This window comes from Chlamydotis macqueenii, chromosome 7 (genome assembly GCF_036417535.1).
Source record: "Chlamydotis macqueenii isolate bChlMac1 chromosome 7, bChlMac1.mat, whole genome shotgun sequence".
NCBI classification, from domain to species: domain Eukaryota; kingdom Metazoa; phylum Chordata; class Aves; order Otidiformes; family Otididae; genus Chlamydotis; species Chlamydotis macqueenii.
The window spans coordinates 7702936-7725082 of record NC_141562.1 but is presented as its reverse complement, the minus strand read 5'-3'; the positions used below and the strand labels follow the sequence as shown (position 1 = coordinate 7725082).

Genomic DNA, 22147 nt, shown 5'->3' with positions numbered 1-22147 from the left:
ACCTGTGATCCGGCACACGTGGGTACATGTGTCATAAGAGCTCAAACTTCCCAGAATAAATTGTCAGGCATGCTGATGTACTAATAATGGGTTTGGTGTTTCTGTCTTTAGGGGCTAGCACAGGTTTCCTTATACTATGTATTTCAGAAGAGAGACCAGGGTCACTGTTGTGGTGTTTATTCCAACAGTGCAGTGGGCTGCGGGAGAGGGGTGTGGGTGGGTACTAACGCGCCATACAACTCAGCATGTTTTTCCACCGTTAGTTCATAAGAACAAATAAATGAAAAGTACTGTCCATGCATAATTAAGGATTTATGTTCAGAGCAGTGAAAGAGGACAGTAAAGTTCTGGAAAGAGTTTTATTTGCACCAGCTACACATTTCTAGCTGAGGTTTTTTTTTGGTTTTTTTTTTGTTTGTTTTTTTTTAAAGGTCTTTAACGTAGCAGTTTTTGTTGTCACTTAAGCATGTTATAAATCAGGCAGTTAAATTCTTACACCTACAGAATAAAATGCCATTAAAACGCTGGAGTAAATTCATATTGTCTTCTATAAGCATTGTACAACAATGTAAAGTCACAGTAGTACAGTGTAATACTATTGGTTAACTCGGGGCATAATATTTTGAACTACTTTTAAATAAAAAAGCCTTGGCAAATTATATGCTAAATGGTTTCCTGCTATAGACTTAAAGAATGACCAGTATAAAATATTAACTTCAGGGTTTTCTGCCCTGTTCCAGTGAGTCCTCCTGTGTTTTCTGACTTGGCTTCCTACTGCTATCACTCATAGGAAGTTCCAACAGTGTTATTTAAAAGGGGTAATACAGCAGACAACCTTCAGGCCTTCCTGTGGCATTATGGATGAGGTAATGCCCAGCTTTCAGTCACATGGAGTAGAAAGCCATTTTTATTTGTTTAAGTGCAAGAATATTGTTACCAAACTGGAGAAAAGAGAAGCTGACATCTTCTGGTTCTTGAGGATTAAATGTGGCTCATCATCAGTGTTGCCAATTTATGCAATTTTTATATAGCTAGTTTCCTTTTTCAATCCTTTTTTTTACTTAACCATGTGTTGGACCAAAATTTCCCACTCCCCGCCATGTATTTGGCATTTGATAATGAGCAGATTAGTGAAGTAGAACACGAGGTGTGACAGGCAGTGGATAAAATAAGAGGCAATGTGTCAGTGGGAGGGGGACTGGTAGGATAAATGCAAAAGGAGGTTGAAGAGAGTGAATGGTGGAGGGTACTACAAGAATTTACAGTTTTCTATTGTGCTACTGTATATAACCTTAGTTGAAATCTAGAATGAGAAGGAGATGGATAGTATCCTATTTCTTTTTCCTCCTGTCAACTCTGTATCTTCTCGCCCCAAAAGTTAGTTCCTTAGTAGCAAGGACAGAGAATAAAATGTTGTGTTTTCAGGTACTCTTTCAGACTTGTAAAGACTACAAGATTTGGTGCACTGCAGTGTGTATTTTCAGCTTTCACAAAAAAACCTTTTGTGAAGATCAAAAGGCAGTAGGCAGTGACTGAAGTTAAAATGTTTATTACTTTTTTTTCCCCCCCTCTTTATAACAATGTTTTGATGTAAAGGCTTTGGAGGCTGCTGCTGCGCTCTGTCTGCTTAGGGATGGGCGTAACAGATTGTTCCACACACCAACCCGCTCTCCCCACGGTATTGTGGTCTGCAGCTTTTTCCAGACTTAGTTCTTTCCTCAGCATAATTCATCTGCTATGTGACTGTGAATGAATGACTTTGTTCTTCGGGTAGAAAAAAATAATCTGCCATGGTTCCCTAACGAAGTAAAATTACTGAGCGGATGCTAGCATGTGAGGGATTTTTTTTTTTTTTCTTTAGGAAATGTGGTGTCCCTCAATTCCACTATGTTTGCCCTCTCTGTGTTCATTTAAAAGGCTTCCACCCTTCCCTTCAACACTTTGAGACTGAAAAAATGTAATTTGTGCCTTAAGTTAAAAACACAACTGTAAAAGCAGTTTCTAGTGTTTTCAGTTTCACACAGCAGTCATTTATCAATTCAATTTATGCAGACTTAAGCATTAGTACTTTTTTATACACTATAAAATAATTATGGTTTCTACATTTAAATGCTGTCATATTCCCACTTCCCTCCCAGTCTTCTCCCTGCTTTAGGTTTTTGTGGTATTAGCTAGCATATTGTGACATCCAGCCCTATGCTCCCCAAGATACAAATCTGTTTGACAAAACAACAGACAGTCAGTGCAAGATATTGAGAACTTATTAAGAACTTAAGTTCTTAAGAGAACTTACTCTTAAGCATTTTTTGGTGCACTAGTGCTTGTGGCACTGTTGCTGCAGTGATGGTGGCAAGTTGTTTAAATGCTAGTGGGTGAGCTAGTAACTGCAACTGATTGTAAGGCAGGCCTTTGTGTTAGTATTAACGTAAGTCATCTGTGCTTTACTGCTCTTCTCCTGCCTGCTGATTTTGCGAGATCAGAGGAGAAAAAAAGTCAGCATTCCTCTTTTGACACTGAAGCACTTAGTTTAATCGTATGTTATGACACCAACTGTCTGCTTTGGTTCTTCATCATGCTACAGACTGCAAGTCACCTGTGTGTAATGAAATACTCAGTAATTTATTGGAATTCTTCCCTTTCGTACTTCATGAGGATGGGCCTGTTATGATTCTTAAGTCATTAATAAAATAATTCATTTCATATGTGGTTAATAAAATGGAATTTGTAGTTTAACTTTGAGAGCTCTAGTATTTATGAATTCTAGAAGACAGGATGATATTCATTTGGTATCCAAATACTAGATCATACTATATAGCATAAAATACTACTTCTGTTCAAAATATCAAGCTAGATTTAGAGTTCAATTTTTCTTTTTAAAAACACTTCTATAATATAAAACATGGATAGATTGGGCAGCTTTATGCAAAAATATTCCATCACAAAAGAAAGAAGTAATTAAATTTGCCATTTTATTCCTCTTACTGATAAATTTTCCATAGAAGTTGCATGCTGGTTGAATGCAGAGCATGAATTGCGTTGCCTCTTCTGAGATAATCTCTACAATTATGATGTTAGTTGCACAATTTAAAGTAGGTTTTTTTTGGTGATGTTCATAATTAATTGTCTTTGTGTATAGTTTGTGGTTTAACGTAGCACTTTAATAAAAAATATATATTCCTCCTGGAATATATTAAAGATAAGATTAAACTATCTTTTCTTGCGTTTATTCCAAGATGCTGAAATAAATACAGTCCACTATCTCGCAAGACTGTGCTGTGGAGGTTTTTCTTCCCCCTGTTGACCAAGTTATCAGACCTGTTTCTTACCACTCTAGAATTTGGTAACTTAGGGAACTATCTAGTCTGATCATATGTAAAAGGAAAGTATAAGGAAAAAAAACTTCTGCAATCTTGAGTCAGTGTTCTTGGTGACTGAAAAGGAAACAGGTCTGTCCAGGACCCACTTTGCTTTTGCTGTGTCCGTTCTTGGCTGTTGTGTCCAGTTACAATATCTCCTCTATTTTCCTTTTTCAAAAAGCTACTGTAGTTAAACTGGAGATATTATGCATCTGTAATAGCTCCCATCAAAGCAATTGAGGTTATATTCATAATTGAAGATACTATGTCTAATGACATAAGCCTGGTAGGTCTTTTGGCACATATATTAGTGGATTCTCTGGTCTGAAACCACCAGTATTCCACTGGGACTGAATTTCTTCATCGTTACCAAACAAACCTTTAAAGTAATTTCAAGTGATTGGAAATGAGGGGAAAAAGCCCACTAGTTAAGATATATATGTCTTTTATGGAATGTATAATACATGAAAGGAAATGGGCAAACTGTATAGTACATTTATGCAGGAGAATTGAAATCTAATTTACCAGTAATGTGATTGTCTCTTCATAAACAACATCAATTTTGCAACACTAATGAGTATTCTCTGGGGAATAAATTACCTAGCGACTTCGAGAGAACTTGGTTTGGACTGAGAGATGCGTTGCTCCTCTGAAACATGGTTCTAGGTTTTCCGACTTTACAGACACTGATCCTACGAAGCTGTTTCTGTTATGCCTGCCTTAAGTTTATGTTCTAATTAGCCTTGGATGGAATACTTTGAGTATAATTTTCTGGAAAAAAAAAAAAAGAAAAAAATCAACATTTGTGTATGTGGTAAATGTCTTTAAGAAGACAACTTTAAAAGGATGCTATTCTTAACAAGTCTGGTGTAATTACTTTGCTGTAGTGATTAAATCAGTACTCAATCTGAATGTTTTTTTTGTTAGCTTAGCAAATACAGTAATTCAGTCTGGAACTTAGTTGTGCTGTGCTGTGGGATGTCTTTTGTTTTAGATCACCAGGGTGGAACATTTTACCCTGCTGTTCCTTAGTGCTGAGTACTTGGAGTTAGCATCTTATCATTTCATCAAAGTCGGGTATCAATCTGATGTATTCTAAGACTGCTAAATCACCAAAACTTTATCTTAAAACAGGTTTATAATGCTCCAAGTTACTTGCCACAATAAAAAAAGTACAAAATAAAAAGCACAGACGATAGAGATGTGGGTATATGTGAGTGTCTGAGACTGAAAGATATTACCAACAAAATCGCATTGCTCAGTTTTTTATGCAAATCTTAAAAGTCACTATTTAATCTAAAGATGAAGTTTTAATTAAACATAAGGGTGTTGAATAGTACAATGTTCTTATAACTTAGAGATGACGACAGCTTGTACATATGACACATGGCAGTAAATAAGAAATTGCCTATGAGGTTGAATTATTGAATGTGGTGTTTTTCTCCTACTTAACGCCAAGGGAATTACAAAACTCTAAACTGCTTCCTATATAACCAGAGAAAAGGAAAGCAGCTTTAATACAGAAAGATGGAATTCATGTTATTAAGTGACAGACACATACAGTAGGCACCAGAAAAGCAGAACCGAGGTTGCTGTCTGTAGCTGACTTGGTATAAGGTTGTGCTATGTTTTCCTATCTGGAAGTGCAAGATCTGGATGGTGGTGTTTCCTTTTGTGCTGAGAGAGCTGGTTAATTTGTCTGCCTTTCATATCTCTGGGAGGAATTTTTCATCTGGATTATTCTGCTTTTGATTTATATGAAGTCCAAATTTAATGAATTGAAGTTTTGATATTCTGAATAGCTTTACTTTTAGTTCTCACTTAAAATATTTTTGACTGCATGACTTTCTAGTAAGAGTTTATATTTTATAGTGGATATAAGAATTTCCAATTTTAATTTGCTAAGATTTCATCATACATTACATAACTAATGTTTAAGTATCTAAAGCTGTCTAGGGCAGTGGTCTCCAAACTTTTTTGATTGCACGTACCTATCAGTAAAAAAATTTTGAGCATGCACCTCCAATATATGCATATTTATTTAATTAAAAATTAATGTGTGCTACTGTACTGATATATTACATCCTAAAAGTGCACAAAAAAAAATTTAGAAAGGATGAGATAAAGAGAAAATAAACAGTATTTTAAAATACATTTTTATTTTATGAATGGTACAAAAATATTTTCTTCCTGCATCCTAGTGGATTTTCTTGCGCATCCCCTGGGGTGCTTTGGAGACCAGAGTGGGTCTGGGCTATTGCTTTTCACAAAATACAGATACGTAAGCAGGAATGAAACATGGTGTAATTCATTTCTCTTGATATGGGGAGGGTGAATGGTAGCACTGAAACACTTGCTGCAGCTCCATTCTTCATGAAAAGTCCTTGACCAGTAGCTGACTGGAACTATCTTCCATATTTTTCATTGCTTTTAGTGATGTAGCACTCTGGTTTAAAAGGCTGATAAGTATTTCTGTATGGCAGGGAACCTCACCCAAAACATAATCAATTGAAACAACTTTCTCAGAAAATACTTCAGGCAAAGAATACAGGTAATTAATGCAATTCCAGTTACTGCTACATGGTAGGCTGAATTGCTTTCATATGTTTAGAGAGTGAAAGAGATTGTTCTCTATCCTGTGCAATCATGTGATAGCCACATATAATTACAAACCCATTCCAACGCTTACATGATGACTCTCTTGTGCACATTAATGCCTACAGATGTTCTAGAGATTAGATACCCTAATATCTATAGGTAGTCCTTAGTATGCGTGTGCCTAAGGTTACCTTGAGCACAATTGAATAAAAATGTCAAATAATATTGTGACAGAACCCTTGCTGAAACAAGGTGGTGGTTGTTTGTTTTCTTTCAAGAGGGGAAACATTGCAGGAGAAAGATGGAAGAGATGGTTATTTTGCGTTCCCCAGTGCGACTGATGTAATCCTAAATGATGAGTTTATTGTGCCATTTAACACTATATTAGCTTTGCCTTTAGTGTTTTGTCTATCAGTGTGAAATTTTAGTAGTGTCCATTGAGATTACTAGCAACTGAGAATACTCAGCCTTTTAATGAAACAGCCCTCAGTCATTTGGAGAGTAATGCAAGTTTGACAGTAACATACATAAACACGTTATTTCCAACCCTAAGTACACATCGGGTAAGCTTAGACTTGAAATGCAAAAAAATACAAAAAGCAGGATGCTTGGTTTATTCTTTTATCCAAGTGTTTTGTCATCCTATACATTAGACTAAAGCTCTGTTTAGTTAGCTCTGTTCTTGAGGCTGGAGGTAATGTCTGTTCAGTAGTTTCATTTCTACCTTTCCATCGTTTCCTGTGCTCAGTCCTTTTACTGGGTGAAATTCATCTGTCCATACTGCTTCCTTGTAAATCCTTCTTCCACTTTTATTTGTAGAAGAATGAGGTTTTAGTAAAATGTTTTGCACTTGCTTAGGTGTTATCTTCCATGAGATCACACTAAAATACAAGAAACAAGTGTGTCTTCAACTGTAGTAGTAAAGCAAAAGGCACTGGCTGGTGCCTGTGGTAGTTCAGAAAAGGCACAGGTAGTTAGTTAACTATGAAATTGTGTAGCCACGCTTTTCAAACAGCATACATGAAATGCCATGGATTTATGAATGGGAAGTATTCTTTGAAGCGTGATCCATATTGCAAACTGTTGCAAAGGAAGCCCAGCCTGGGGATGGGAAGATACAGGCTGGGGATGGAAATACCAATACCAGACTATTTAACTGGGAGATTAAACCACATGATTGTAATGGTTCCTTTTGCTTGTGAAAATTACTGGAGCCAGTTCTTTAAGTAACGTCAAGGGATCAATTTAGCTCCTTGGAAATTAAATTTTACAAGTAAACTACTGTATTTTAATTATACCGTACCTTAATCGGAAACGTTGTATTTCGTAACTGTTTATTTAAGCTGGTTCAACTTTTCCCCAGTAAACTCTATGCATCCCAAGGTCACTTTTGTGTGGCTCTTAACATTATTAAATCATGTTGATGTTGCGTCGCTGGAAATGCACCCTTTGAAGTACCTTACAGATTTGCTGCTTGCCTCAGCGCTCGAAGGACTTAGGAGCAGGTTCCTTAGAGCTTTTGAGTCCAGCTTTCTAATGTGGAAAAGGGGGTTGAAAATAAGACAATTTTGAGTTTGCAGTTAATGAGGCTGCAAAAACCAAAATATTGATTACACTTTTAAAATACTTTTTTCCACCCTAAAATTTTAGTAAAACACTCATGCAAAACAAATTCACACATTTTTGTAATCACTATTGAAACAGTATAAACTATTGCCTTGTACCTTTACTGTATGTTTGCTGACAGTTGAGTAATTTTTTAATTTTTTTTTTACATTTTCCCAATATCAGTTCTTATTATTTTTAATATTTTATTTCTTAAAGATAGGATTTCTCTTCGGAACAATTGAATTAAGCATCTGAATATTTGCTAGGAAAGAGTTTTCATTTAGCCATAATGACTTTAAGGATCTACTTTGTGTTTATGACGTTGTTCACACATCTCCTTTCTTATGTTTTTAAGTCTCTGACCTCGATTCCTCGAATACTTAAGTGTATCTCTGTAGAGGTCTTTTATTTTAATAACATTGCTGCTACTCTGGCTTGGAAGCTGGAGAGCCAGAGATAAATTTGCAGCTGTGTTTGGTGATCAGCACTGCAAGCTTTCTTAGCTTCTCTGTCTGCTAAACTGAAGTTAGCTGCATGGCAACGGGAATGTCTTGTCAAAAGCAAACAGCATACGTACGCAGTTGCCAGTAATATTTCAGTTCCTTTGACTGAAAGTGGGCTTGTAGTGTTTTGCATTTGATTTACAGTGCACTTCATTTGGATAAGTTCTTTAATTGGAATTAACGGGATTTGGCCTTGAGTTTTTTTTATCAGTGTGGTTTCCACTTAAATTTTGGGGTGTTTCTTTTAGTAGAATCTGTGTCTCAGAGCTTGAAGAAAAATTTTATTTAATATCGTATTGATCCACTCATCTAACTTTGTTCTTCAAAATAGAGATTTGCTTCAGAAATAAAACTTCTCATAATGTTGCTTAATTGATCATTTCAGAAGTAAGGTTCAAGGTTAAAACATTCATAACTTTGCCTTATATCCTCACTCAATGGGGCAGGACTGAGCCATTGTTGATTGTTGTAAATATCACTTGCTTTTACTGTTGCGTTGACAAAGGTGTCTGGTTGCTTTGTGCTGCGCTTAAGAGAGCTTGGCTGCCTGTGTATTGCTGGGAGGTGTTGACTTTTTCTCTTGCGCTTTTCTTAGTATAGCTTGGTGGAAGTTTTCTGAACCATTGATGTCGTTATTTCTGTGGAAATCTAAAAGAACATATGAAGCAATCAAATTAACTTAATTATAACAGTAACTTTGAATAATTACATACTATGAGGGTTTAAGGCTAATTTGAGGACTCTTCCACTGATCTGATTGGCCTTTAAAACAAATTCCTGATGTTGTAAAGCACTTTTATTTGAAATAGCCGAAGACTTGAGAGTTCCTTGGTCTGATTATATGAAAATATGCAAGTAATATACTAGTGTTTTGTATTTTGCAAACCTATATATAATAAAAATGCATATTTGCAGCTAGCTATCTTCAACTTGCTCCTAGCTCACTAGTAAAGGTAAATTCTAGACACAGAAAATAAGAAGTAAATCCAGGCATATTAATCGGAGACATGATCTCTTCAGCCTGCCGTAAATGGCTGTCCTTTGAGTGCGTTCTGTTTTGGACAAACATAATTTGTGGTGGATTCAGTCCTAAAACACATGTGCAGAACTGGTGTTGCCTGGTTTTATTTTTAATTAATAAATATTTTAATTTTTTTTTCCCTGTATTTATCAGTGACTTTTCAAAGACAAAGTACGATTTATGCTATTTCATAGTCAAGAAAAGCAAATACTGTGAGGAGAAGGGTGATGCTAGCTCTTGGGCTACCTGGTGTGAAAGATCTGATGCATGTAGTTGCTGGATGCATATAGCGACTAGGTCAAAATACAGATAACTTTGAATGCCACTGTATTCTTCTATCCCCATGGTATGGAGTGTCCCTCCACAGCAAGGGATGCTTGTGCCAGAACCCAGAGCTTTTCAAATTCTTTTGTGCTGTCCTGTGGTTTTTACCCAGCCATAAATGGCTAGAACAGAAATACAGATATCTCTTTCTCATTAGTGTAATTATAGATGGTGTTTTGGGAATATTTATCTGCTGTAAATTAGATTTTTCAGAAGCAAATCAGCTTTACTCTAGTTTGATCCCAGAGGAGAAAGAGAGGTAGTTATCACAGCTTTTAATAAGAGAAAAGACAGATCAATGCTGAACACTTCAAATTTAAAAAAAATATTTGGTTTAAATTCCCTACTTGACAGAGTGACTGCATTTTGTTGGGTAATTGTAATGGATGAAACCAAGTTCATCTGTCTTGCCTTTTAGATTGATCTGATTTATTTCAGACATAGTTTTTACAGTTTTGGACTTCTCCTGCCCAGTCTTGCAGTTATGCTAAATTCTATATCGCCTTTGTGACGTAAAGAACTCTCTCCTGAGTTTGCAACGTAAGCAAGATTTCAATTTGATGTAGAGAGACAAAAAACTAGTAAAGGCATTATTGGGCTAATAGACAAATTAACCAGTTTAAAGGATTCATACTAAATGAGGCTTCCACATAAAAGGTCAGAGATAATTTATGCATTTAGGCAAGACACCCCCCTCACGCACACCCATACTCCAGCTTTGGCTTTTATGAACCCTTTATTAACTGTGCAAGCACAACCCCTTGGTAGAACTTGCTTATTGGCCCATTTTAAAACAGACTGTGTAAGTGGAGTTCGCCTTCTTAAAGTCCCAATTGATTATTCAAAGCATAAAAAAAGTTTTCATAAAATCTTTCTAACCTTTAAAAAATTAGCTTCTGTGACTTAATATAGATTCTGGATGAAATGTATACATCTTAAGAATTCCGCATAAGAATTTTTAAATACTGAAAAAATCTAGTTCACTTGACTACTAAAAGCTAAATTTACCGGACAGCATTCTGGTTTTAAAGGCAGGTTGTCATTGCACTACATGGAAACAAATGAATAATGTTGTGTCATTCCTTTACTTAGACTGTTTACTGAAAGGGAATCTTACGTCCTCAGGGCTTTCACTGTACCAGACATCTTTTAGTGAACTTCTTATTCAAAGGATATTATTTCTGAAGTCGCCGCTATTCTTCCTTCCAGATAGATTCCATTATGTGTTGCCAATAACAATGCCTTGTCACTTTGCTGGAAGTGAAATTAAGTAATGCATGTTCAAGTCACTGGAAAATAGATGATGCAGTAAAAGTAGTTCAGCCAACCTTAAAAGGATACATTCACTTCGTGGCTAAAAATAGGGGGGTGCTTTTTAATGCTTTACAAATGAATGTTAGAATGCCAGTAGTAGCCCAGTGTGTGAAGCCATTTCTGTTGGGGATAGATTCTTTTATTTAGAAATGCTGCTGGTGCAGTGCCACTCTTGAAAGCAGTATGGTTGCATTAATTCTTCTCTACAACTCACTGCATTAATTCTTCTCTGCAACTTGCTGAACTGAAAGTAGGGTAAGACATTAGGATCTTGAAGTAGTCATGTTTTCATACATGTTTTCACCCCTTGGTCACTTACTTTAATCCCAGCCAGTCTATTACAAATAAAACTAGCAGCTTTCCTGGATGTTCATATTGAAGTCATATATTCTGGTATTATGAAATCAGTATGAGACAGCCAGCCATTCACTCAGCATCCACATCAGAAACTCAGCAAGTGCGTGAACTCCTGAAGACCTGTGTTATAGAGGGGCTGTCTAGAGAGTTCTTTCCACAGTAGAGTAAATGAAAGGCTAATCAAAATATGTGCCTGATAGTTAAAAAAAATCACAATTAGTAAGTAGCCTAATTACTATATACTGTATCCCTTAAATCTAATTAATTATTTGTATTTCTTGTTTTTCAGATTGTTTGAAGGACGATCACCAAGGAAGCCTGAGAAGCTTAAGACCCTTTTCTGCTACTTTAGGAGAGTCACAGAAAAAAGTATATCCTTTACTTTTTTTTTGAGCTACAAAGCAGATACATGAGAAATTTAATGCCATTAAATTTAGAAATGGCTATGCAGAATTATGATGGAAGTGTGTAACAAAAGCCAGCTTGCCAAGTACACCGATACGCATATTAATGTCACTTTTCATATAGATGATGCATGCAATTAAATTTTTTGCAAGCACCTTGTTCTGTTTTCTTTTTTTCAGAGAGAGAGAGATATATATATATATAGAGAGAGAGAGAGTGGATGTGTAAAATATATAGAGATATATTTTCACCTCCATTCACATATATGTGTGTGTATGTAAATGCATATATATAAATATACGTATGTAGAATGTTTGTAATATATGCAACTACTTGCTGCACTGCATCAGAGTGAGAATGAAGAGGGAACTTAGCACCGTATGTAGTCATTAAAATCACAGGCTTAAAGATCCTGAATCAGGTTTCAGATTTCCTGCAGGATGCACATTTTGTCCTTTGACTATAATGTTTGTAGTTCTGAGGGATCTTCCCCTACTTGTGTTGATATTTCAAGTTTTACCCTGCTGTTCTTCCAAAGCAAGCTGTTGTGAAGTTTCCCCAGTTCAAACAAAACAAGTGATAGCAAGACATGAGATATCCCAAACTCTTTTAGAAGTTAGTGTGATTTTTCTCCTTTGTGTGCATAGTCAGATGTTCTGTTGTTACCATGAATTTGAACATCTGCATAAACTTTTAAAAATAGGTTTATTTTTGAGAACTGTATCACAGCTTATATGTTGTATTTTGGAAGAGAAAGAGATGTATGCAGTAGTTCACTATTAGCTTCATATTCTCTCAGAAGAGTTTCTTTTAAAAGACAGATAGCTTTAAGCTATTAAATATAAAGACCTCTTTGCTTGATTCAGTCCATCTTCACTTCATCATTTTAATTCACCACAAATTAAATGCAGCTACATCCTGTTTCAGCTATCAAACTTTCAGTAATGTCAATAGACCTAAATCTCTGAGGTAGAAAGTAAATTGTGATCTATGTGTGGGGCTGAGAAAAGATATAGTGTACTAGCTTTTTTTATACTTGAGTAATAATGTTTCTGTGCAAACCAAATCCCAAGTTGATGCAGCTGTCCCTGACCCCCTGTACATATGAAATCTGTTGGCAAAATGCTTTATGAAACTACCGTATTAGATTTCTTAACATTATAACTTTAAATAATATTTAATGAGATTCTTGAGTGCTCTTTTCTTGAATTAAAATTCCTATCATGCCTTTAAAAGACCTCATTTCTTGTTCTTTTTTGTCCAAGGAATTAGTAAGACTGAGGTAACCTAGCTCTATAAATTACTGTAATAATTTTGCAACTTTTTTTATTGTAAACGGTAATTAAATTCCTTGTAAAAGAACACAGTGGAGACTATATCAGCTGAAGACTTTGTGCTCAAAAGGTGAATGCTTAATTTGTAAAATATTGCCACTGATACTGGAGTTCTCTTGTGGAAAAGCACTTGACTACTGAAAGCTGTGCTTTTTTTTTTTTTTTAAGAACAAGCAACCGTTTTTTTTTTTTTTTTCCTCTGAACCTCTGTAACTGTGAAGAAAAGCATAGGATTATTTAAGACTTTGGAAGGATATGTTTGTATTTTGCATGCTGTTTTGAATGTTTTTCACAAGCCAGCACAGTAGACTTACTGGAGCAAAGAAATGAGTCTCACACAAAGTTTTTATTAGGATGACATCATCTAATAAAAAGTTGATATTTCCTGTTGCAAAACTGAACTTTTTTTGAGTAAAATAGAGAAGATTATAATGTATTCTTCCTGCAATGGGCAACGGCTTCTCTTTTTCTCTTGAGGGTAGGAGTCTTTTCTGAGCTGAAATACAGTGAATTTCACTAGCATCCTGGCAGGGCTGAAAATAGCTTGATTTGGAATCCACTAACACTGCATCTTTATTGACATAGTAGGACTTTCTTGGAAATATCAACTGCTGCTTCCTCCATCCATAGATTGAGTACTCTGTACATTGCCTGTTGACACTGAACAATACCTCTACAGGGTCACAATTTTTTTTTTTTCTTTAGATGGCAGCACATTTTACTTTAACTTCAATTACTGAGTCTTTCTAGTAGTGTTTACAGTTTAACTGAAAATCACTTAAGAAATAGTTTTTCCTTGATCTGGAAAAAGAAAAATTCTCAAACTCCAGAGCTGGAAGAGAAGCGAATATCTTGCTCTTCATATTACTGGTTTTCAATTTGAGCAGAGGCTGTCAGGGAAAGATTCAAAGCTACTCTTGAGGAAAGTTAAGCTTTTATGTTTTTTCCAAGAATGATGTTTGTTTTAGTTTTAAAAGCTTACAACTTAAAATAATCTAAGAACTAAAGCTCCAGCAGTTAATAAATTTTCCTCTGGGGTTGGTTTGCCTGTAGAACCTACGGGATTGGTGACGTTTACAAGACAGTGTCTCCAGGAGTTTCCAGACTGGGAAAGGTAAGCTGAACATCCTGTTAATTAAAGAAATTTCTTACATTAATTATAACTGAATCCCATTCATATGGAATTGATTCACACCTGGAAGTACTATAGAAAACAATGTTTAGTATGGATTATTATGGAGAGAAGTACAAAGGGAAGTGGGTGAATTGCCACAAGTAGTTTGAGTGCCCTGAGTTTTCTAGGCTGTTTGTTTGCTTGTGAAGCCAAGAAGCCTTAAGTGATTTTTTTAAAACAGTAGCACATCTTTGATGCTGTTGCTTGAATGGGGGAAAAAAAGAGAGTGATGACTTGATTTCAGAAATGACAGGAAATATAATGAAGTATGGGTGATAACTAGCATGAAAACAACTGTTGCTGCTTTCTTGCTGGTTAGCAAGTTATATGGGACAAATTTGTGTGAAAGACGTAGAACTTCAATTTCAAATTTGGAGTTTTACGGTGAAAGAGGTTGAGAAACTGAACAGTGGACTATGTTAAACCTTTACAAATTGCTTCTGAAAGGCAAATGCATTTTCTTTAATCTATTAGGGTTTTTTTTAACTACCTTATATTTAAGGTGTGTAAGAAGTTTGAGTTTGGATGGGTTTTCTTTTAGAATGAATGTCTGTGTGGAGATTCTATAATCATCCTTTCTGTACAATATTTTTCCTCAATGATAGATCTCAGAAAAAACTGACTAGATTGCATGTCACCTATGAAGGTACCATCGAAAGCAATGGACACGGTATGCTACAGGTAAGCAGGCAGAAGAGTAAATGTGGCTTTATGTCATGTTTTTATCATACTTTTATGGTCTGCCCGCTTAAAGTTATTTGTTTATCCTCAATTGACTTAAATGACAAGATGTTACGCAGTGTAAAAGAAACATAAAAATTAATTCCATGGGCAATTTTAGTGCTGTCAATATTCCCCAGCTCATCTAGGTTTGCACATGTACCTGGTACAGAAAGAGCTGACAGAAAATCACAAGCCCTGGACAGCTTCAGGTCTTTTGGTTCAAACCAGGATCAAAGATTGACAAGATAAGTTTCAGCCTGTGATCTTGATGAGTTGTCAAGAGTTTCAGTTTATTTTTTTAAAAATTATTTTTGTGCCCCAGACAGTGACCAGGTCAGTGGTTCAGGAGACTTTCTTGCTGCTGTCAGCACCACTGTTTTGATCTGGGAGCCAGTCAGCAAAGGAAATTCATAAGGAGGATGTCCTGCTATGTAGCAAGGAACATACTTGAATTTTCAAATTAGTTGTTTTGGGTTTTTTTGCTTTTCTTTAAAAGGAGAAAAAAAAAAAAAAAGAGTTCATTTACCAGAAAAAAATTACAACTTCTTTAGCCAGGAACAAGTGCTACAAAGGAAGAGGAGGAGGGAGAATAGGAGGACTTTTTCTGTGATGCTTTTTGCTCAAATTTTAAAATGTCTCATGAAACCTGAGTGCTCAAATGTGTATTGACATTATTAAGAACTCAGCAACTGCTCAATAGTAACCCTTTTTCTGCTCTCTCTTTATTCAACTATACTATAACCTCAGAGGTGAGAGAAGGTTGAATTATGCCTTTTCATGTACTGTTTCTGTGGCACTCTGTAAAAGTGAGTATTGCCTAGGATGTGATATTTTTTCCTTCTGGCTACTTCAAGTCTTATCAAACAAAATATCTCTGCTCAGATGAGTGCTCACTCCAGGAGGGAGCAGGATGACCAAGGCAAGAGAATGCAGGAGTCCACAGTGACCCCAGCCTCTGCAGGCAGGGTGGCTGGCTTGGACAAGCAGAGCAGGAGTGGTGCCAGTAACAGTTTCTGCTGACAGGCTGGTGGTCATCGGACAAAGGCAAGGTGATGAGTCAGGTCACCAAGGTCAATTCTAGACATCTGGTCAGCAAGTGGGCATCAGCAGAAGACAGGGCTGGGCATGGGCCCACGTATGATGTGTCTCAAGTGAGGTCCAGAACAAGGAGGGGGCGTGTGAGCACAGACCATGTGCTGGGGGTGAGGATAAGGGCCCAAGACAAGAGTACTCAGCAAAGTTAAAGTGTATTTGGGGCCAAGACGCACTGAATACTTGGATAGTTTTCATGTTACTTTTTCATATCACAGTCAAGTTTGGCAAATCTTAAACAACTCAAGTGTGTTGGTATTTCCAGGATGGACTTCAGGAATGCTTGCTGTTGTGGTGACTGGCTCTTGGTGTGCTTTAGACTTGACTCTGACTCTTGAATCAATCTGTAATCTACACAGATGTTCATGTCACTCCAGCAACTTTTGTTCCTCTCCTGTAAATATGATTTTATTAGCTATCTAAATAAAAATCAGTAAAAAGCTAATAGCATTTGAAAAGTTAAGTGACTTTTAAAAATTGTAAATTTATACGGGAAGTTAATGTAAACAGTAATTGCTTTATTGAGTAAATAAAGTCCTTTAGAAACTATTGTCTATATAAAAATGTAATTTGCAAAATATGTATTATTGCAGCAAAAAATAGTCCAGAGCTTCTCTGCTTCAAGCAGAAACTTTAATGACCAAAACACCCTGCCTTGTTCAAGTGCATTTCAAGGAGAATTCCTTTACATACAGGACAGGGGCAATGCTAATCTAAAAATGTTTCAGTGTAGACAGCTGTGTTGGAATGCTTATCAAAGTACAGCTTCATTCTTTAACATCCATATAATGCTGTAATTTGCTGTTTTCATCTTTCACTTATTGAAATTTGTTTTATTCTTGAATATATACTCTTCAAAGAAAACCCACAAAACTTGCATTCAGAGCATTTAAGATGCAAAACTTTATTTTGCTGTCTAATATCTCACTTGTCTCAAGTTTTCTGAGAAAGTAGAAAGGAAAGAAAGGCAGACTCTGTCCTGCTGCTTGTATTTTTAAGTGATAGCAGCAGATTTCAACAGAATTATCAAAACTTGTACAGGACTTTGTTACCTGGGTGAATGAAAGGATTTTATGTTCTTTGCTTATCTCATAATGCTCCTGAATATATTTTTGTTAGGTTGATTTTGCAAACCGTTTTGTTGGAGGTGGTGTGACTGGGGCAGGACTAGTACAAGAAGAAATTCGTTTTTTAATCAACCCAGAACTGATTGTATCAAGGCTCATCACTGAAGTCCTGGATCACAATGAATGTCTTATCATCACAGGTTAGTGTTTCCAGAAAACGTTTCACACCTTATATTCTGGTTTTGTATATAGAAAATATATTTCAAGTTGAAGTTCAGTATATTTAAATGCTGTAGGGCTTAAAAAAAAAAAAGAGAAAAAAGTAAGCCAGTACTCATTTGACAAAGAGCTTCCTTTTTCATCCCACATCTTAAGACCGTAGGGCTGCTGTTCCAATAGGTGTTTTGTAAAGGAACTAAACAGAAAAAAAGTGACAGCAAGCAGATGGAACTTTTAAAATACTATATAAATGTGTTTAAGGATTCAGTATCTTCAGGCCTAGCTAAAGAATACTCTTGGACATTATAGGTAAAAGCCACAATTACCAGCTGTCAGCAGGTAATGTTTCTGTTATGTGAAAGCAGGATTGGGGTTTGGTTTTTTTTTTGATCTTGTCTGGAATTTTTAACATTTGATGTGATCACTGGGATTGAAAGCTCTGAGAACAACTGCCTTCTGGTTACCAAAAAGGGGAGGAAGCGGAGGAAGAGAAAATCACATCCGTTCAGAAGAGTAGAAAGTCAGGAAGTTTCTCTTAAGGATTTTGATCTTGTAAGTTACAAACATGTATTTACGTTACTTGTAAGTTAGTTATGAGTTTGTAATTACAACATCAAACACTAAATGCTTCTCCAGTATGTTGTTGAGTGGCGGTGTACGGAGATGCACTGTCTGTCCATTGCTTTGCTGAAAGTGTTTTTCCTTTTGTTTCCTCGTCTGTGATAGAACTTGGCATGTTTTATTACCCATTGGATCAAAACATTTACCATCAAAACACCAAACGTTGCTATTAAGAGCTAGCGAGGCCCAGATCACGCTGTGTGTGTCTCAGTTCTATACACAGGAACACAGTGAGCATTTTTCATTACTGAAAAATAAAATCAGGCTATAATATTTTTTTATTTACTCTACAGAGCAGCTATAAAGAAAAAAATACTTGATCAGAGAGATTCTCTGGGCAAATATTGTAATAATTGTGTATATTTTATGGTTTTCAATCTGCTGTAGTAGAAGTGTTGGTTTTGGTTACCTGAACTGCCTCAACAGTCAGGAATTCGCACAGGTATTACAACACATTTCTCAGTGTCGTAGTTCAGCCCTGATCAGGACCAGACTACGCAGTCTGTCTCTCGCTCCCCCCACCCTCCGAGAGAATAGGAGGAGATGATATAAGAAAAAACAGCTCAAGGTTTGAGATAAGGACGGGGAGAAATCCTTAAAGTTACCGTCACGGGCAAAACAGACTCGACTTGGGGAAAACTATTCATTTATTTCTAAAATTAGCAGGAGAATGAGACAGGGAACAAGATGACCTCCCCCGACCCCTCCCTCTTCCCGGGCTTAACATTATCTCTACTACCTTCCCCTCCCGAGCGGCACGGGGGGGGAAAAGGGAATGGGGGTCACGGTCAGTTCATCACGCGTTGTTTTATGCCGCTGTATCATCGTCAGGGGAAGAACTCCTCACATTCCTCCTCTGCTCCAGCGTGGGGTCCCTCCCACGGGCCACAGTCCTTCGTGAAACTGCTCCGGCGTGGGTCATCTCTTCCACGGGGTGCAGTCCCTCTAGAACAGCTGTCCCAGCGGGCCCTCCACGGGCCACAGCCTCCTTCAGGCCTCCACCTGCTCTGGCGTGGGGTCCTCCATGGGCTGCAGGTGGATCTCTGCCCCTCCGTGGACCTCCATGGGCTGCAGGGGGACAACCCGCTCCACCATGGTCTTCACCACGAGTTGCAGAGGAATCTTGGCCAGGAGCCGCATTATTCCTCCCCCTCCTTCTTCACTGACCTTGGCGTCTGCAGCCGTTCCTCACAACAGGCTGGCAGACGCCTCTCAGGATCCTTTTTACATCTTATTCACTTCTCATCTCCTCTCCACTTCTTGCAGCCAGGCCGGGCCGAGTTGGGCCCAGTCGGCTGCCCGGCGGGAGGCCAGAGGGTGAGGCCTGCAAGGCCCATGAGGCTCACGCCTCCCCCTCTCTGCCCCCCGCTCAGCTGCTTCACATCATCTCCTCTCTCTTTTTCCTGTTTTCCCCTACTTAAATACGTTATCGCAGAGGCGTTATCACGGGACATTCTGCTACCAATTGGCTCGGCCTTGGCCAGCAGCAGGTCCGCCCTAGGCCCGGCCGAGTCCCCTGAACAAAGGGGAGCAACTTCTACCAGTTTCCTACAGAAGCTACCACCTTAGGCCCCCCCTCACTAACAAAACCAGAACACTCAGAAATGTCCTTTCAAAGCACTTCTCACATGCATGCACAGGAGAAATTTGAGCTTAGATCTTGCAAATCTTACTCTGTCCTGAGCTATTGATTGTACTGGGCAGAGCATCTTTTGTTTTCAGTCTTATACTTGGTAATCTTTTTAAGACAGTGTTTTATTTTATTTTTCCACCCTGCTAAAATTAATGCCTTTTCTGTGAAAACTTTTTGATAAATTCGCTTTTGTGATTACCTTTTTAAAAAAATGAGTCATAAAATTCTTGACCATTGCTGATTTCTGTTGCATATTTTGGATCTGACACTATAACAAGATTAACATATTGAAGTACTGTCCTCCGGGTGAGGCTCTTCTGAGGAGGGTAAAAACAGAGCTATCTGTGTAATAACTGATTGGGGTGAAACGCTAACCAGTGTTTTGAAAGACCTTCGTCCATTCACCTGCAAAGAATAATGATTTGGCATGAACAAATAAAGGTGAGAATGTTTTTTCACTGCGGCAATATTCTTTTAGTTCTCTTGAGTTCTTTATAGTGCGTGGATTAGTGTTTGTGATATGGTGTTCTTCTCTAATGGAAATGGCCATTCCATCATTTTAATTTCATCCCTGGAGCTCTTCCACCTCAGTTCTTAGCCAAGTCTCCACTGTGTGTCAGAATCCTCTTGATAAATTACATTGTTCATGATGCATCTTGACTCAGTGGCCTAATGGGTATAACTGTGTAGCTTGAATTTGCAGAAGAGTCTGAGAAATTGGAGAGAAATTAAATTTGTTGTGATTGCACAGTATCTGGTTAAGATCACTGGCATAATGAATATGCAGCTGGTCATGCAAACAGTCAAGTTCTTCAACACAGACATCTACCTACAGAAATGTAAGCAGCAATGGCAGAGATTCCCACAACTGCATTTCTGGTAGAGCTGTGAATAAGTGTCAGTGTCTTTCATAAAGGTTTTTTCCTTTTCCCCACCCCCCCCGCCCCCTTCGAGTTTACATATACTTGGGCAGCAGCATTAAGAGCACATTAAGCTGAGTTCCCTGTTTGCTTTAAATCTACAGATTGAACAACGGCCAGTCCTGACGGCATCATAGCGATGCATTTTCAGAGACTTCTGAGCACATTACCCATGCAGTAAATGAGATCAGATAATTGGTTCAGCTGCAAATTTACTCAGAGGGGATAAATTGTTTTTCAGCTGGATTTAGCAGGCTGATTGTGTCACTGTCTGGAGAGCCAGAAGACTAATGGTGGTGCCAGATAAGGATCAGAAGAACTGATAGAAAGGGAGAGAAGGACCTTCCTCTCACTTTTGGCAGTATATGTGCATTTATACTGGTGACTGCAAAACTATACTCTTGCTCTTTTCACGTGTACTCCTTTTTATTCAGTGATAGTGGTACTGCCTCTTCAGAGGTGTAATTTCTAGCTCCGAAGAAGTACTGGAGCGACAGTATGGTGGGTTTTTCCCAATCCCTGGGAACTTTATAATGCTGTACAGTTCATATGCAAATGAAAAGCTAGATTATGGAGTCTAATAAAGGTATATTTACTTTTAGTAATAATTGCAGCTCTTTCTGGATGGATGAGATCCCCTAAGCACTAACACTTGGCAATTTCACTGTTTGTTTGCTGTAACTAGTACAAGTTTTGTAAAGAATGTATTTTTGAATGATACTTGTATATACTTTCTTTTGACTCTAGGTAGAGTTTTTTAGTTTTTGTACTTTGTTTTTAAAGTTCTGATGGAACTGTGCTATTATGCTGTGTTTGTGGTTTAGCTTTTTTACCCCTTTTATTTTTTTTTTATGGGAAGAAAACAGATTCACCAGAAACATTAGCATATACAATTTATCCCATACTGCTTCTGTTCTCCCAGCAACAGCAGTTTGTATCTCAGTAGTTCACAGGGAAGAGTGCTGCCAGTTGAATAACCATTTTTGTCTGACAAATTTCCAGAGCTTCAGTTATTAAAACCCATTGATTTTCATTAACTTTGAGCTTCTGGAATATGAGTTTAGAGTTCGTGTGATTTCTTTCAGTTTCTCTGTTATTGATTTTTTTTTTTTTAATATATATGTGTGTGCTTGTTTTTCTCCTGGTGCTTTCATCATCAGACACTGCTTCCATAAAAATTAATGAAAATAATCGAGGGAGGTGATTCTGCCCCTCTACTCTGCCCTGGTGAGACTCCACCTGGAGTACTGCATCCAGCCCTGGAGCCCCCAACATAAGAAGGACATGAACCTGTTGGAGAGGGTCCAGAGGAGGCCAGAAAGATGATCAGAGGGCTGGAGCACCTTTCCTATGAGGACAGGCTGAGAGAGTTGGGGCTGTTCAGCCTGGAGAAGAGAAGGCTCTGGGGAGACCTGATAGCGGCCTGCCAGTACCTCAAGGGGGCCTACAGGAACAACAGGGAGAGGCTGTTCAGTAGGGCCTGTTGTGACGGGACAAGGGGTAATGGTTTTTAAAGCAGGAGGAGGTAGATTTAGATTAGATACTAGGAAAAAAAATTTTACAATGAAGGGTGGTAGAACACTGGAACAGGTTGCCTAGAGATGTGGTGGATGCCCCATCCCTGAAAATGTTCAAGGCCAGGTTGGACAGGGCTCTGAGCATCTCTGGTTGGAGATGTCCCTGCTCCTTGCAGGAGGGTTGGACTGGATGGGTCCCTCCCAACCCTAAATATTCTATGATTCTAACCTTGAAAAAGTCCAGCTTAATATTTTGACTGTCACTTAATCTATTCTATTACAATATCTTGATAACCTAGTATTTTCTTTCCATCTGCTAGATATGAAAGGAAATGCTTCCTTTTCAAAGTTGGGAGTTCTG

General features: G+C 37.7%; 1 protein-coding gene across 2 annotated transcripts in view; it reads left to right on the top strand.

Annotated features, from left to right (window-relative positions):
• Nucleotides 1-22147, top strand: part of PARG (poly(ADP-ribose) glycohydrolase) — a 72500-nt gene that overhangs the window by 33899 nt on the left and 16454 nt on the right. For both annotated transcript variants that reach the window (XM_086751861.1, XM_086751860.1), the window contains exons 10-13: nucleotides 11371-11450; nucleotides 13874-13934; nucleotides 14600-14675; nucleotides 16929-17076. In XM_086751861.1, coding sequence (XP_086607987.1) covers nucleotides 11371-11450; nucleotides 13874-13934; nucleotides 14600-14675; nucleotides 16929-17076 — 365 coding nt within the window. The remainder of the gene's footprint in view (nucleotides 1-11370; nucleotides 11451-13873; nucleotides 13935-14599; nucleotides 14676-16928; nucleotides 17077-22147) is intronic.